The 14,154-nt window shown below is 49.7% G+C and overlaps 1 protein-coding gene across 5 annotated transcripts; it reads left to right on the top strand.

Moving 5' to 3' along the window:
- The first annotated feature begins 867 nt into the window (after positions 1-867).
- On the top strand, positions 868-13,656 carry Mfsd13a (major facilitator superfamily domain containing 13A). 5 transcript variants are annotated; one of them, XM_020171198.2, is made up of 9 exons: positions 868-990; positions 6,846-7,089; positions 7,519-7,601; positions 8,075-8,527; positions 8,665-8,788; positions 9,792-9,888; positions 11,247-11,418; positions 11,590-11,783; positions 12,875-13,656. In XM_020171198.2, exons 2-9 carry the CDS (start codon positions 6,922-6,924, stop codon positions 13,135-13,137), a joined length of 1,554 nt encoding a protein of 517 aa, XP_020026787.1. In that variant the 5' UTR covers positions 868-990; positions 6,846-6,921; the 3' UTR covers positions 13,138-13,656. The 5 variants fall into 5 exon arrangements, with proteins under 5 accessions (XP_020026787.1, XP_073934524.1, XP_073934523.1 ...); XM_074078423.1 differs by lacking the exon at positions 868-990 and adding an exon at positions 4,302-4,726; XM_074078422.1 differs by lacking the exon at positions 868-990 and adding an exon at positions 4,302-4,859.
- The last annotated feature ends 498 nt before the right edge of the window (positions 13,657-14,154 follow it).

Here is a 14,154-nt window from a genome sequence, read left to right as displayed (position 1 = left end):
CATACAGATTTATTATGAGGGCCTGGGAAAGAATGGAAGAGGAAAAACTCCAGTTCTGGGACTTAGGAGGGCCAACTTGCTTGGGCGTCCTGCTTGTGATGTGAAAGTCACTACATTTCTCAGAATCTCAGTTTTCTCATCTGCAAATGGGAGTAATAGGATCTATCTCCTAGGTATACTATGAGGACTCAACAAGAAAATGCACTCCACCAGCGCTATTTTTGTGAAGGGTTTTTCAAGATAGAGTCTCACGAACTATTTGCCGGGGCTGGATTCGAACCATGGTCCTCCTGATTTCTGCCTCCTGAATAGCTAGGATTACAGGCGTGAGCCACCAGCGACAGGCTTGCAGTGGAATTCTTAACGCAGTGCAGGATGCGTAGTATGAGCTTGTTGAACTGTACAGTTGCCAGTTAAGGTCCTGTGCCTGCGTCCCCACTCCCCTGTTCTGGCTCTTGAGGTCTGACACCCTCAAGTCCGCTCCGTGGCGAGTTTACAATCCAGCATCCGGGATTCCCACGTTGTGCCACTGACACCTGCACATCTGCCCAGCTGTGCATCCAGGGCGACCACACGGCTTGAGGGATGATGCTGAAGTGTTCTCGTCCTCGGAATTAAACAGAAAAGGACCAGGGAGGAGGGAGGGGAGCTTCCCAAAAAGAAATTTGATTTGAGCTGAATGACATTAACCCTTGGTGGAGGTGAAAGAGAAGGGATGAGCGGGTCAGGAATCCAGGCATCCTGCCTCTCTATTTGCTGGTGTCCACTTTCCTTTTGGTCCCTAAGGGCAAACGCCCATGACTAACATGGCGGCGGCAGCCTCAGGAGCCGTCACCTGCCAGAGCTGCGGACCCGGAGCCGCATGGAGCCAATCGCCAGGCGAGGGCGGAGGGACAGACCTGGGAAGCCCCGGCGGCATGTGCGCAGGCGCACTGTCTCGCACCTGGCTCCCGGCGGCAGCGGACTCAGACTTCGCCTGCCAGGATTTCGGTGAGAGGCTGGTCCGCGACTGGGGCACTGGGGCAGGAGCGGGCCGGAGTGGGAGTGTCAAGCTGACACAAGGACAAACCCAAGGGGGACGGGAATGCTTTCCTCTCTTGGAATCATGGGAATTGGACTGTTCTACGGGAGTCCTTAGGTGATCAGGTTGTGAATTGTAATGTTCTGGGGTCAGGAGGAGTTGGGTTCAAGGGGCAAAGGTGTAATCCTTGCCGAACGGCTCTGTGGGGGTAAAGAAAAGGGGATGTCATGGGCCAGACAGCTGCCTGGGGATCTGGGGTCCCAGGATGCAATGAACCAGGCCGGGCTCCATTCATTGACATAATGGCCCTTAACCCCGGGTGGCGCAGTAGAACCACTTAGGAAGCTTTAAAAAAAAAAAATGTTGCTGGGACTCACCTGCAGATTTCGATTTTAGTGGTCTGGGGTGAGGCCTGAGCTTCGGTATTCGTGAACAGCTCCTCAGGTAATTTTAAAGTGGAGATGGGCTGGAGAAACACTACAGGTGTTTCAGAGCAGCTCTTGAATAAATATCTCCTGGGTTGATTCCCAGTTCCTCTGTGGCTTGGACAGGGCCCCAGATCCTGGTGGAGAGAAGCTGCTAACCCTCCTCTACTACCCTAATGACCTGTTGGGGAGGGAGAAGGTCCCTCCCCGATAAGGTGAAAGCTCATTTCCAGCCTGAGGAGGAGGATGGGATCATTAGTATTTGGGATAGAAAGTAAGGCTCCCCACCCCAACATGCCCACTTGGGCTGGACCCTACTGTGGGGAGACTGATCAAGGAGACAAGACAAGATTCCGGAGTGTAAAACAGAAACAATTGAGAGGTCAGCTGCTTGCTGAGAAAATAACATGCCTAATATTTGTTTCACAATACGACTTACACTTTCATCTATTCATTTGCTATCCCTAAGGACAGGCAGGAAGTGAAAATTTTTTTTTCCACTTCACAGATGCGGGAATAAACGCAGCTAGTTAGCTGAAGTTCAGACTTGACCCAGGGCTTTCCAATGCCAAATTATGCTTATTAGTAGCTTTTCCCCTGGGCAATAACTACTTCTACAGTCTTAAGCTCTGAAGGGAATAGGAAACACTCACCCTCCTGATGCCCCTCATTACAGTTTGGCATTCTTGGTTTCCTCTCCCAATTCCATCAGCACTCCTCCACACCCCCACTTGGCATAGGTTGGTTCAGAAATTGGGAAGATGCTAGGGCCAGAGGCATGTTTCAAGTGGTAGACTGCAAGGGCCTGAGTTCAAAACCCCCAGTACAGCAACAATAACAAATCAGGAAGATTCTTCTGTTTGCATTTCTTTCTAGTTCTGTATCTCCCAGAAACCTGGTGGGGTGAAGAGGAGAGAGAGTTTTTGTAAGATGCCAGAGGGCTCCTTCCAGACAGATCTGATTCTGTCACTTCTCACTCTCCTAATGTCCCTATCCTGTTGTCCTCAGGTTAGGCTCTTGGGTGAGACTTACAAAACGTCTCCTAGTCTGGCCCGTTTTCACCTCCGTCTTCCAACTCTTTCTGTTTTTCTTTTTTCCTTATGGTATGGGCTTTGGACTCAGGGCCTCTTGCTTGCTAGGCAGGTACTCTACCACTGTGCTAGCCCTTTTTCGTGTTGGGTATTTTTGAGATAGAGTCTTGAGAACTGTTTGCCTGGGTGGGCTTGCTTCAAACTTTGATCCTCCTGATCTCTGCCTCCTGAGTAGCTAGGATTATAGGCATGAGCTACCGGTGCCTGGCTGTTTTTTTTTTTTTTTTTTTTGTGGTACTGGGGTTTGAACTCAGGGCCTCATACTTAGAAGGCAGGTGTTTTACCACTTGAGCCATGCTTCTAGCCCTTGGTGTTTTTTTTTTTGTTTGTTTGTTTGTTTTTTTGCTTTTAGCCCTTTTTTCTTTCTTTCTTTTTTTTTTTTGTGGTACTGGGGCTTGAACTCAGGGCCCTCACCTTGAGCCACTCCGCCAGCCCTTTATTTTTGAGATAGGGTCTCACAAACTATTTGCCCAGGATGGCTTCGAACTTCGATCCTCCTGATCTCTGCCACCTGAGTAGCTAGGATTGCAGGCGTGAGCAATCCTGATAGGATCTTGCTTTGATGCCCTGGCTGACTTGCATCAGTATCTTCCTTTCCACATATCTGGAATGACAGGCTCAAGCCACCACACCTAGCTTTTATTGGTCAAGATGGAGTCACATGAACTTTTTGTGCTGATCTCCACCTCCAGAGTAGCTAGGATTACAGGTATGAGCCACTGCTCCTGCTTGTTTCTATATTTTGTTTTTGTTTTTCTTAGCAGGTGCTGTACACTCATGAAAGTTTAATAAATGTTATTCTTTGCTGTTATCAATATTCCTCTCTGTACATTGTTGCCTGGCTTTACAGATGTTACTCAGAGGAACACTTTCTGCTTCCCTGGTGGCCTCTTTCTTGGACTCCCACAGTCAAGGTTGGGAGAACGGGGGGGATTTTCCTATGGCAGCTGTTCCTAGGGTTTCAGACACCCATATTGGCTTTTCAGGGGCAAATCCACCTAGCAGTATTAATTGAGTGCTTGCTGTGTGGAGGCAGGGATAGAAATCAGGGGTGAGACTGACCTAGCTCTGCCCTTGAGGAAGCTTGTGGGCTGGAGGAGGGTAAGGAAGGCATTTGAATGCTGGATACTGGGGCCAAGGGATTCCCAAAAGGAAGAGAATACATCATTAGGTGAATTTCAAGGCTTGTGACATTTGCCTGGGCCTTTGATGAGTAGGATTTGGTAAGATTGTGGAAGAGGGGCACATGGTGAAGTGAGAAATGCTGAGATTTTTTGTCAAAACCGATTTTGACTCTAGTACCTAATATCTCTGACCCTGGGTGATCCTAGGCCAATTAGTCTTCAGAGCATTGGTTTCTTCTGTAAAGTGTGGATGGAGTAGTAACTGAGTTGTGGGGATTTGTGATGATGAGTGTGAAAGCCAGGCATGCCTTAAATACTTGAGAAAAAGCCTATAGTCACATCTAGGGTATCAAGGATGGAAAGCACTGTATGAATCAAAGTGTGGAGGTGGCATTTAAAAAAGAATTTGGGGGATGGCAGACAAGAAGGGCTGGGCTGTTGCAGCCAGCGAGAGGCATCCGCATTGGGTGCTATCATGTATATCTCAGAGGGGTCCCTGACTGGTCTTGAAAGGTCATGAAACCAGTAGCTGGGCACGAAACCAGTATACCAGTAATGGTGTATGCCTGTGATCCCAGCACTCAGGAGGCTGAGGCAGGAGGATTGAGAGTTTGAGGCCAGCCTGGGCTACATTGAGTTCCATGCTAGCCTGGACTGAACATTGAGACCCTGCCTCAAGCAAATAAAGTCATGAAACCAAACTTCAGAGATATGAAACCAAATAATAGCTACTGTTTACTGAGTCTTCTGTGTGCCAGGCACTATTCTTGGTGCTTCATGTTCCTTTTGTATTGCAGCCCCACTGCTAGCTAAGAAGTTGGCATTAACATCCCCATTGGCCCAGGGAGAGGGAGTGGTTGGCCCAAGGCCACCAATTGGGACAATTTCAAGCAGGGATAGACTAGGGGGCCTCCTTCAGACTCTTGTGCACATGCCTATGGGGCAGTAAGGAGGGTTGCAGGTTACAGGTTATAGAATATGCAGCTTATGCAACTGGGCAGTGTGGGCCCTGAGCTGTTCTTTCTTGAGAGAAGCAGTCACTGTTCTCTACTGGGGTGATTAAGGGTGAGGAAGCAAATGGGGGAAGGCTGTTTGTTGATGGAGGAGTGGGATCTGGAGGAGAAATGCTGAAAACCATCCCTGTGTCCTCCTTTCCAGAGCTTCTTCACCTGGACAGGTAGCTTTACCTCCAACTGAGGTCTGTGGTGGGGGTTTGTCTCTGGCATTGCCTGAGTTCTGTCTCCTTTCACACTCTCATCTGACTCCCTCCTGTCCTCTCTTTTTTCCTTACGTGGGGAAGGGGCTTGCTCATGCTCTGCTTTGTTTTAAAGGGCTACTTTGTGAGTACCTTCCATGTGAGGGCATGGTGCTCTGGGGTTCCCAGACATCAGTTTAATCCTCTCTGTATTCCTATCCAGATAAATTTATTGCCCTGTTTTGCAGATTAGGAACCCAAGGCTCAGAAGGGCAGGCCCTAGGTATAGGAGAAATTTTGGACTGGGTGCTGGTTCCTGAAGGATGGGGAATGCTAGTGAGGTGGTGTTTCCCATGGGAGGATTGAGCAAGAACAAAGGAGAGGGAGTCTGGGTGGGGAGAAGGCAGATTGCAGAGTCTTTGTAGGCAGGGTGGGGAGAGGCACCATATGCCAGGCAGCCAGAGCCATGCGGGCTCATGGGGCAATGACAGGTACTACTGCTTCTGTTGGACTGGGGTGGGCGGAGGGGAAATAGGATTTGGCCCTGTGTGGGAATGTGTGCACCACATCTAAAACCATGGGCAGGATTGGGGTGAGGGCCAAGGGCTCTGTGAGGATCAGCTCTTCAGTTTCCTCACCATAAATGATAAAAACTGGATGGCTTAAAGCAACTCTGCATTTTGGTTCTGGAGGGCACAAGTTTGAAATCAAGGCCTTGGCAGGGCCATGTTTTCTCTCGAGGGTCTAGGGAAGAATCTGCCCTTCCCTCTTCTAGCTTCTGGTGGCTGCTGGCATTCTTTGGCTTGTAGCTGCATCACTCCAACTGCAGGAAGATGAAGGCAGCTTCATCCTCACAAGACTGTCTTCTGTATCCAAATTTCCCTCTCCTTATCAGGGTACCAGTCTTTAGGCCTACCCTAATTCAGTATAACTTCATTTTAGTTTTGTTATGACTGCACAGATCCTATTTCTAAATGTGGTCATATTCATAGACTCAAGAGTTAGGGACTTCAGGGTTTTTTTTTTTTTTTTTTGTGGTATTGGGGTTTGAACTCAGGGCCTATACTTTGAGCCACCCCACCAACCCTTTTTTTATAATAAGGTCTCAACTGAACTATTTGTCTGGGTTGGCTTCAATCTATCTGATCTCTGCTGCCTGAGTAGCTAGGATTACAGGTGTCAGCTACTTGGAGTTGCTCTTCTATAAAAGTCATGGTGGCTCACGCCTGTATTCCTAGCTATGAGGGAGGCAGAGATCAGGAGGCTTGTGATTCAAAGCGAGTCCATGCAGACAGTTCCTGAGACTCTATCTTGAAAATACATAAAATAGAGCTGGTGGAGTGACTGAAGTGGTAGTGCACTTGCCTAGCACGCATGAGGTCCTGACTTCAAACCCCAATACTGCCAGAAAAAAAAAAATCACAATAAAACTATAAACTTTGTAGGGATTTGGCAAAGATAATGACACCACCAATGTCCATTTATTGAGCACTTCTTGTGAGCTACCTCATTTAGTCTTTACCTTCTTTTACAGAGTCAGCATAATCATCTCCTTTAACTTTTACAGAAAAGGAAGCTAAGACTTGGACTAACTTCCCTAAGGTTACACTGCAGGTACATTGTGTGCCCCAGCACATGACCTGGCCCAGTCCTTGTTGGACACCTGCCCTCTCCTTCCATGGGCCTTACCAGTTTCCTCTAGTAACTCCAAGAATGGTGGTATCTACCTTGGCATTGGCACTGTTTCCGCTGTCCTGCATTGGCAATTGCTCAGCTTTGTTTTGTTTTACATGCAATCTCTCCCAATGGAAATGAGGTTTTTTTTTTTTCCTTCAGTGCTGGGGATTGAAGCCAGAGCCTAAGCAAGTGCTCTACCACCGAACCATACTCCCTGCTTAGAAATGAGTTTTTAAAGGACTCAGAGGACTAGGGTTAGGGAGTCGGGTTGGCTCTGATCCTTGCTGTTAACTTCTGTGTCTTCCTCCTCAGGGACAAGAATGGCGAGACTGCCTGTGGCCACTAGCTCTCCTCAGTGCTCCTGGGGCTGAGGCTGGGGCTGGCAACCATGAGGTTGGCCTGGCCCCAGGTTTGGCTGTTGGGCCTGCCCACAGCTGTGGTCTATGGCTCCCTGGCCCTCTTCACCTCCATCCTGCACAACGTATTCCTGCTCTACTATGTGGACACTTTTGTCTCAGTGTACAAGATCAACAAAACAGCCTTCTGGGTTGGAGAGGTAGGGCCAGTGGTGGGTAGCAGCCCTGGCAGAGACAGGATGCACAGACTTCCAGGCAGATGGCAGGTGCTGGGTCCTGCACAGTTAGGGTTGTGGGGTAATACAGAGACTGAGACTCAGACAGAGAAGCTGGTAGAGGCCTTGACTTCTCCTCCTGGCCCCTGTCTTACATGTTCACTGTACTATATGGTCACATTTAATGTACTACAGTCACTTGTACTATGCTAACTGGATTTACTTCCCAGTTGCTATGGGTAGCCAGAGTTTGTTGGCTACAGTGGCCAGGAGAGTGCTCTCACAGAGGCACTGACATGAACAAAGGTTTATAGGCAGGGAAGCAGGAACATCTTGGGATGGTGTGCCAGCTGGGTGGGGGAGGCCCTGATGAGACTGCCTGCAGCCCATCTGCCCATCTCCCTTTGCCTGCAGACGGTGTTTCTCCTCTGGAACAGCCTCAATGACCCCCTCTTCGGCTGGCTCAGTGACCGCCAGTTCCTCAGCTCCCAGCCCCGGTTTGTATCTTGGGGACAGCTCATAACTGCTCCAGTCCCACCCCTCTGCTCCCCAGAACTAGAGGACCACTGCCCCTGTTTTGGGTGGGGAAAAAGAGGGAGGCCAGTTGAGGTGTTGAGTATGGACCCACTCCCTTCTGGAGGGCTGGAGCAGGCTCTGCCCTAGTTGAAGAATTAGCCTTGGGCAGTCATGGCCTTGCTCACCAAGGAAGAGATTGACCCCTGCTTGGCTTGTCTGGCTCCTCAGGACCCATTACTGCTCCCAACCCTGAGAAGTGGTGACAGGAGCTGGGGGCCAAGGGGACAGTGCACCCACTGGTGAGCTGAGCTTCCCGCAGTGGCTCTGGACTGGGGACTTGCAGTATATCCTGGTGTGAAGCCTACTCTTTGGCCCCCATTCCTCTTCTGGCACCTGGGCAGGGGAATCAGGGCCTGCCAAACAACACTTTACAACTGCCTCCTTTCCCTGGCAGGTCGGGTGCTGGGCTCTCCTCAAGGGCCGTGGTGCTGGCACGGGTACGGGCACTGGGCTGGCATGGGCCATTGCTGGCACTGTCGTTCCTGGCATTCTGGGTGCCCTGGGCCCCAGCTGGCCTGCAGTTCTTGCTGTGCCTGTGCCTCTATGATGGCTTCCTGACACTTGTGGACCTACACCATCATGCCTTGCTGGCTGACCTGGCCCTCTCAGCCCATGATCGCACTCACCTCAACTTCTACTGCTCCCTCTTTAGTGCGGCTGGCTCCCTCTCTGTCTTTGCCTCCTATGCCTTTTGGAACAAGGAAGATTTCTCCTCCTTCCGTGCCTTCTGTGTAGTGCTGGCTGCCGGCTCTGGGCTGGGCTTTCTGGGGGCCACGCAACTGCTGAGGCAGCGGGTTGAGGCTGCCAGAAGGGACCCAGGGTGCTCATCCCTGGCCATGGATGGTGGGTGAGTGGCCAACCTTGGCTCTCCAGGATCTGAGTCTAATTGCAATACTGGGTCTCCTGGCCCATGGGTGGCTGTCCTGGGGTGGGGGCTGACTCTGACCCATCCCTGGAAGTCCTCAACTCCCTTCTGTCCTGCAGCCTGTGTGGAGAGGAGCTGTTAGTGGGCAGTGAGGAAACAGGCAACATCACCTTGGGTCAGTACCTCCGGCAGCTGGCACGCCACCAAAACTTCCTGTGGTTCGTGGGTATGGACCTGGTGCAGGTATGGGGAGCAGTCCCCTCTCCCCATGGCTGGGCTATGCTTCACTCATGGGGTCTGATGCCTGAAGAGCTGGGAACTCAGGAGGCCTTCTGGGTGACTGATGACAGAAACCAAACTTGGGAAGTTATGAGACCTATGTTCTTGGACCTTCTGAACTCCTTGGTCCCTCTCTTAGGCAGGTCTCAGCTCTTCTGGGCAGTCCTGTCCTCACCTGTGAGGAGTGAAAGAGAGATGCCCCTATGGGAACTATGTGAAAATCTTTTTTAAAATACCCAAGTGCAGCTGGGTGCCAGTGGCTCATGCCTGTAATCCTGGCTACTCAGGAGGCAGAGATCAGGAGGATCACAGTTTGAAGCCAACTTAGGCAAATAGTTCATGAGACCCTATCTTGAAAAAACCCATCACAATAAAGGGCTGGTGGAGTGGCTCAAAGTGTAGGCCCTGAGTTCAAACCCCAGTACTGAAAATAAAATACCTAAGTGCTACACTGAAACACATGTAGTATATAGGCTTGCCAAATTTAGAAATAAAGTATTTTTCCAGGCATTATGGCACACATCTGTCATCCCAACTGCACAGGAGGTGTAGGTAGAAGGACTGTGGTTCAAGACTAGCCCTGGGCAAAAACTCAAGACCCTATCTGAAAAATAACTAAAGCCAAAAGGACTGGGGTGTGGCTACCTAGCAAGTGCAAGGCCATGAATTCAAATCCCAGTACCACTAAAAAAAGAAAGAAAAACAATTATTTTTATGTCATGAAACTTGTTTTACTGAGGTATTTTCAATTAAAAAGAAGAAAGTTACTCTAAATATTATTTTACTATGGCTTCTAAACTTTTAGCAAAATTAGAAAAACAGTAGGAATGTGGATTTAGGTTTGTTCCATGTTTAGGGGTGTGGGGACAAAGCACTTGCTCTTGCTCTGAGGACCAGGGGCTGTGTGCTCCCCTGTTGTCTTGGTGCCCTGTTCCAGGCCCCTCCTCACTGTCCTGTTGGCTTGCAGGTGTTTCACTGCCACTTCAACAGCAACTTCTTTCCCCTCTTTCTGGAGCATCTGTTGTTGGACCAGATCTCCCTCTCCACCGGCTCCTTCCTGTTGGGTGAGTGGGTCAGAGGCTGTGCCCAGAACTCCTGGCCCAGTTGCAGGCATAGTTACCTCAGTAGAGGGCCCAGGTGGCAGAGGGCAGGGATTAATCTGAAAGCTGGTTGCACCTCAAGCCCCAGCTCCTTCCCTGAGGTGGAGTTTGGGGGGAGTGGGCAGGGTTTCCCTCAGGTTGGTCCTCTTGGTGATGGTACCACCCAGAGGCAAGGAGATGCAATGACTGACTAGCAGCAAGCACCACAGTCTAACAGACCTAGGTGTGTCTTGACTGCTCATTCATTGGCTGGATGGCTATGGGTATGTTATTTCATCTTTTGGAGGCTCCCTTTCTTATTTGTAGAATAAGGATAAATAAAAGTACAATTGGACCTCCATATCTGAAAGTTCCACCTCCATGGATTCAACCATTGAAAACATTAGGAAAAAATCCTGTGTCTGCACTGAACATGTACAGTCTTTTTTTTTTGTCATTGTCCCATAAACAATATGATATAACAACTGTTTATTACATGGTATTAGGTATTATAAATAATAAAGAGATGATTTTAAGTATATGGGAGGATGTGCATAGGTTATATGAAAATACTATGACTTTTTTGTTACTGGTTATTTTTTTAAACATTTTTATTAGCATATAATAGTTGTGGACAGGGTTTCATTGTGACATTTCCATATAAGTTTACAATGTACCTTTGCATTCAGGTTCATTCTCATCGTTCTCCATCGCCTTCAGGTTTTAACGTTCCATCTTCATACATACATATAAAGTACATTGACCATATTTACCCTCTTTTACCCTCTCCACTCACTGTCCCGTTACTCATGCCTTCCTCCTAACAGGACCTGCTTTACATTCCTGTCCTTCCTTGTTTAAGTGTATGTTCATTGTTCAAAGAGGTTTTGCCATGTTTTTTTATTTGTGAATACACTGTACTTTAATTAGTTGAGCCCCCTCTATTACCCTTCCTTACCCTTTTCCTTCTATCCCATATTGTTCAAAAGCTTTCAACACATTTCATTGTGGGTTCTGGGATTTGCACTTGCTAGGCAGGTGCTCTACTACTTGAGCCATACCCCTAGCCCTACTATGCCATTTTATATAAGAGATTTGAGGATCTGTGGGAGAATCCTGGAACTGATCCCCACAAATAACAAGGGTCTATTTACTCACCTTAAGGTCATGCAAAGGTTAAATTAAAGTGTGTGAAGCTCTTAGCACAGAGCCCAGGACATTGTCATTGTGCAATTAATGTATACTGTGATTCTGGCGATTCTGATTGTTGTGATGTCTGTCATTGATCACTGTTGGGGCTGTGGCAAACCCTCCAACAAGGCGGGGCCCTCTTTCCCTCCTAGGCATCTCCTATGTCGCTCCCCATCTCAACAACCTTTACTTCTTGCCCCTGTGCCGACGATGGGGTGTCTATGCTGTGGTGCAGGGGCTCTTCCTGCTCAAGCTGGGCCTTAGCCTGCTCATGCTGTTGGCTGGCCCAGACCACCCTGGCCTCCTGTGCTTCTTCATTGCCAGGTATGCCCCTGCCCACCCTTGCCCCCACCCCTCTGTTCCACCCCCTTCCTTTTTTTTTTTTGTGGTACTAGGGTTTCAACTCAGGGCCTTGCACTTGCTAGGCAGGTGCTCTACTGCTTGAGCCATGCTTTAGTCTCTACCCCTTCACTCTGTCACTCTCCCTGCTGGCAGCAACCGTGTCTTCACTGAGGGCACCTGTAAGCTGCTGACCCTAGTGGTCACTGACCTAGTGGATGAAGACCTGGTGCTGAACCATCGCAAACAGGCAGCCTCGGCGCTTCTCTTTGGCATGGTTGCTTTGGTGACCAAACCAGGCCAAACCTTTGCCCCACTGCTGGGCACCTGGCTGCTCTGCTTCTATACAGGTGAGGCTCTGGATGCACAGCTTACCTGCCACACCAGCTGACAAGCTTGGCTCAGGATCTAGAGGGAGAGAGAATAGTTTCTGACTGGGCCTGGGCTCACCCCTCGTCAGCCTAACCCCACAGGGCTAAAGGGATGGGTCTCAGATTCCTCTATGTGTTCATTAGTTCATTCATTCAATCATCAAATCAGTGTACAGACCTGTCTGTGGGCTCTGCTCCAAGCACTGGGTGGTAACAATGAATAAGACAGATGAGGTCTTTGCAGTTGCAGAGTTTAGTCAGGGGGAGGGGCAGGGTTAGCAATCAGCAACAAAAACAAGAAAGTATCAGGTAGGGTGAGTGCCGTGATAAAACAGATGTAAGACAGTGTCACTGGGAAGCCACTTAGAGCAGTTGGGGAAGGCCTCTCCAAGGTGACTTCCTGGGTGAGGACTGAACAGCAAGTGTTTGGACTGGAAAAGATGTCAGCAAATTGCAGGCAGGGGGGACAGCAAGTGCCAAAGCCCCAGGTGAAAAGGGCTTTGTAGATTGGGGCAGGGTCTGGATTTTATTTTCACAGCACAGGGAAGCTATGGGAACGTTTGAGCAGGAAAGTGACTTGGTTTGACTGATGTTTTGAAAAGTTTGTTCTGGCTGCCCTTTGGAGGACAGATCAGATCACGGGTGTTGGGAGGCAAACAGGAGCTAATTGGGAGATTGTGGCAGAAGCCATGGAGGCCTGGTCCGGGATGGTGGTAGTTGAGGGGAGACAAAGGATTGAGTGTTGGGAGAGAAGTTAACCAAAGAACTTGGGCAAACTTGGAGGTTTTGGTCTTTTGGGTGGATGGTGGTGCCATTCATGGGATGGGAAGAATGGAGGAGTAGGTTTGGGGCAGGCATTAAGAGATGTAGTTGCCTGTAATTCCAGCTATTCAGAAGAATGAGGCAGGATTGCCAGACTGAGGCTAGCCAACATAGTGAGACCCTATGTTTGTTTTGTTTTTAAAACTAAAAAACAAAACAAAAACGTGTGGTAGCATTTGAGATGTCTCCCCATGGGCTTTGTAGGGGAAACTGGGCTGACCCATTCTTTCTGTGTTCTCCTGTCCTAGGTCATGACATTTTCCAGCAGCCCCCAATGACCCCTATGGGAAGTATCCAGCCCTGGCCAGAGCCGCCGGCTCCGGCCCCGGCACAGGCCCCGACACTCCGCCAGGGCTGCTTCTACCTGCTGGTGCTGGTGCCTATCACCTGCGCACTGCTGCAGCTCTTCACCTGGTCCCAGTTCACACTGCACGGGAGACGCCTGCACACGATCAAGGCCCAGCGCCAGAACCTAGCGCAGGCCCATACCCCAGACATTAAGACCGTGTGAAAGGTGTGGCAAGGCCACTCCACTGAGGTCACTGCCCCAGCTGCAGGCAGGAGCCACTTTGCCGGCCAGTGACCGCCTTTGCCTTCCTTGGGTGCAGCCTGGAGGACATGGTGGGTGGGAGCTCCTGGGGTTGAGCCAGAGGAGTGTCCCTGAGGTCTGTCCCTCTTTAGGTGTCTGGCTCAGCTTGGGCAAGCGCTGGGCTGTATGTGCTCAGGGACCTGCCTCACCTACAGGACAGGGAGGGAAAAAAAGGCCGGTTTGGATGGGACTGCGCATGGTGTCACATACACTGTGCTGTGGGACCTGGAGACCTGGAGACCTGGCCCGCTTCCTGGCTGGGACAGGCTACTCTGGTGGGTTCATGAACCACTTTTGATACTGTGACTACTCCTCTTTTGTCTAGTCAGGGGAAGCTGAGTTTAAGTGCCACCCACCCCTCCTTCTATCCTTCTAGTGATTTTCAGAACTCTGAAGAGGCTCATTTCATTACAGATTGATTAAAGCCACTCATTCCTATTCCTCAGGTCTGTGCTGTGTGTATGTGTATGAGATGCATGGGGGTGTGTGTGGGGTAAAGACAGAGGTGGGTGAGTTAGGACTGAGAGCATTTTCTGGAGTGGTGGCCACCTGTATCAAACTGTTGTGGTACCAAGACTGGCTGTGTGGGCACCGGGGCCAGCTGACCAGTGCATTTCCCACACACCACTGCTGGATACAGCTGTCAGAGGAGCCTTTGCTAGGCCACAGACTCTTAGCCTAAGAATCACCTGAGTTTTATTCCACAAGAACAAAACCACTTGGTGGTTCTGGGCTGTGCCCTCAGTATGAAAACTTTTGTAGGTGGTTTTATCTTGCAACTGAGATTGAAAGCCACTGCTGTAGGCCAGCGTGTCTCATCTGAGCCTTGGTACAAGACAGTGGGGGCTGGACAGTTCTGTTGTGGGTGTTTAGTGGCATCCTTGGCCTTTATCTAGTAGATGATAGTAGCATCCCTACCTCCAGTCGTGATAACCGAAT

The sequence above is a fragment of the Castor canadensis genome, chromosome 7 (genome assembly GCF_047511655.1).
Source record: "Castor canadensis chromosome 7, mCasCan1.hap1v2, whole genome shotgun sequence".
Taxonomy (NCBI): domain Eukaryota; kingdom Metazoa; phylum Chordata; class Mammalia; order Rodentia; family Castoridae; genus Castor; species Castor canadensis.
The sequence above is the reverse complement of the archived record's forward strand: the minus strand, read 5'-3'. Positions and strand labels throughout refer to the sequence as shown.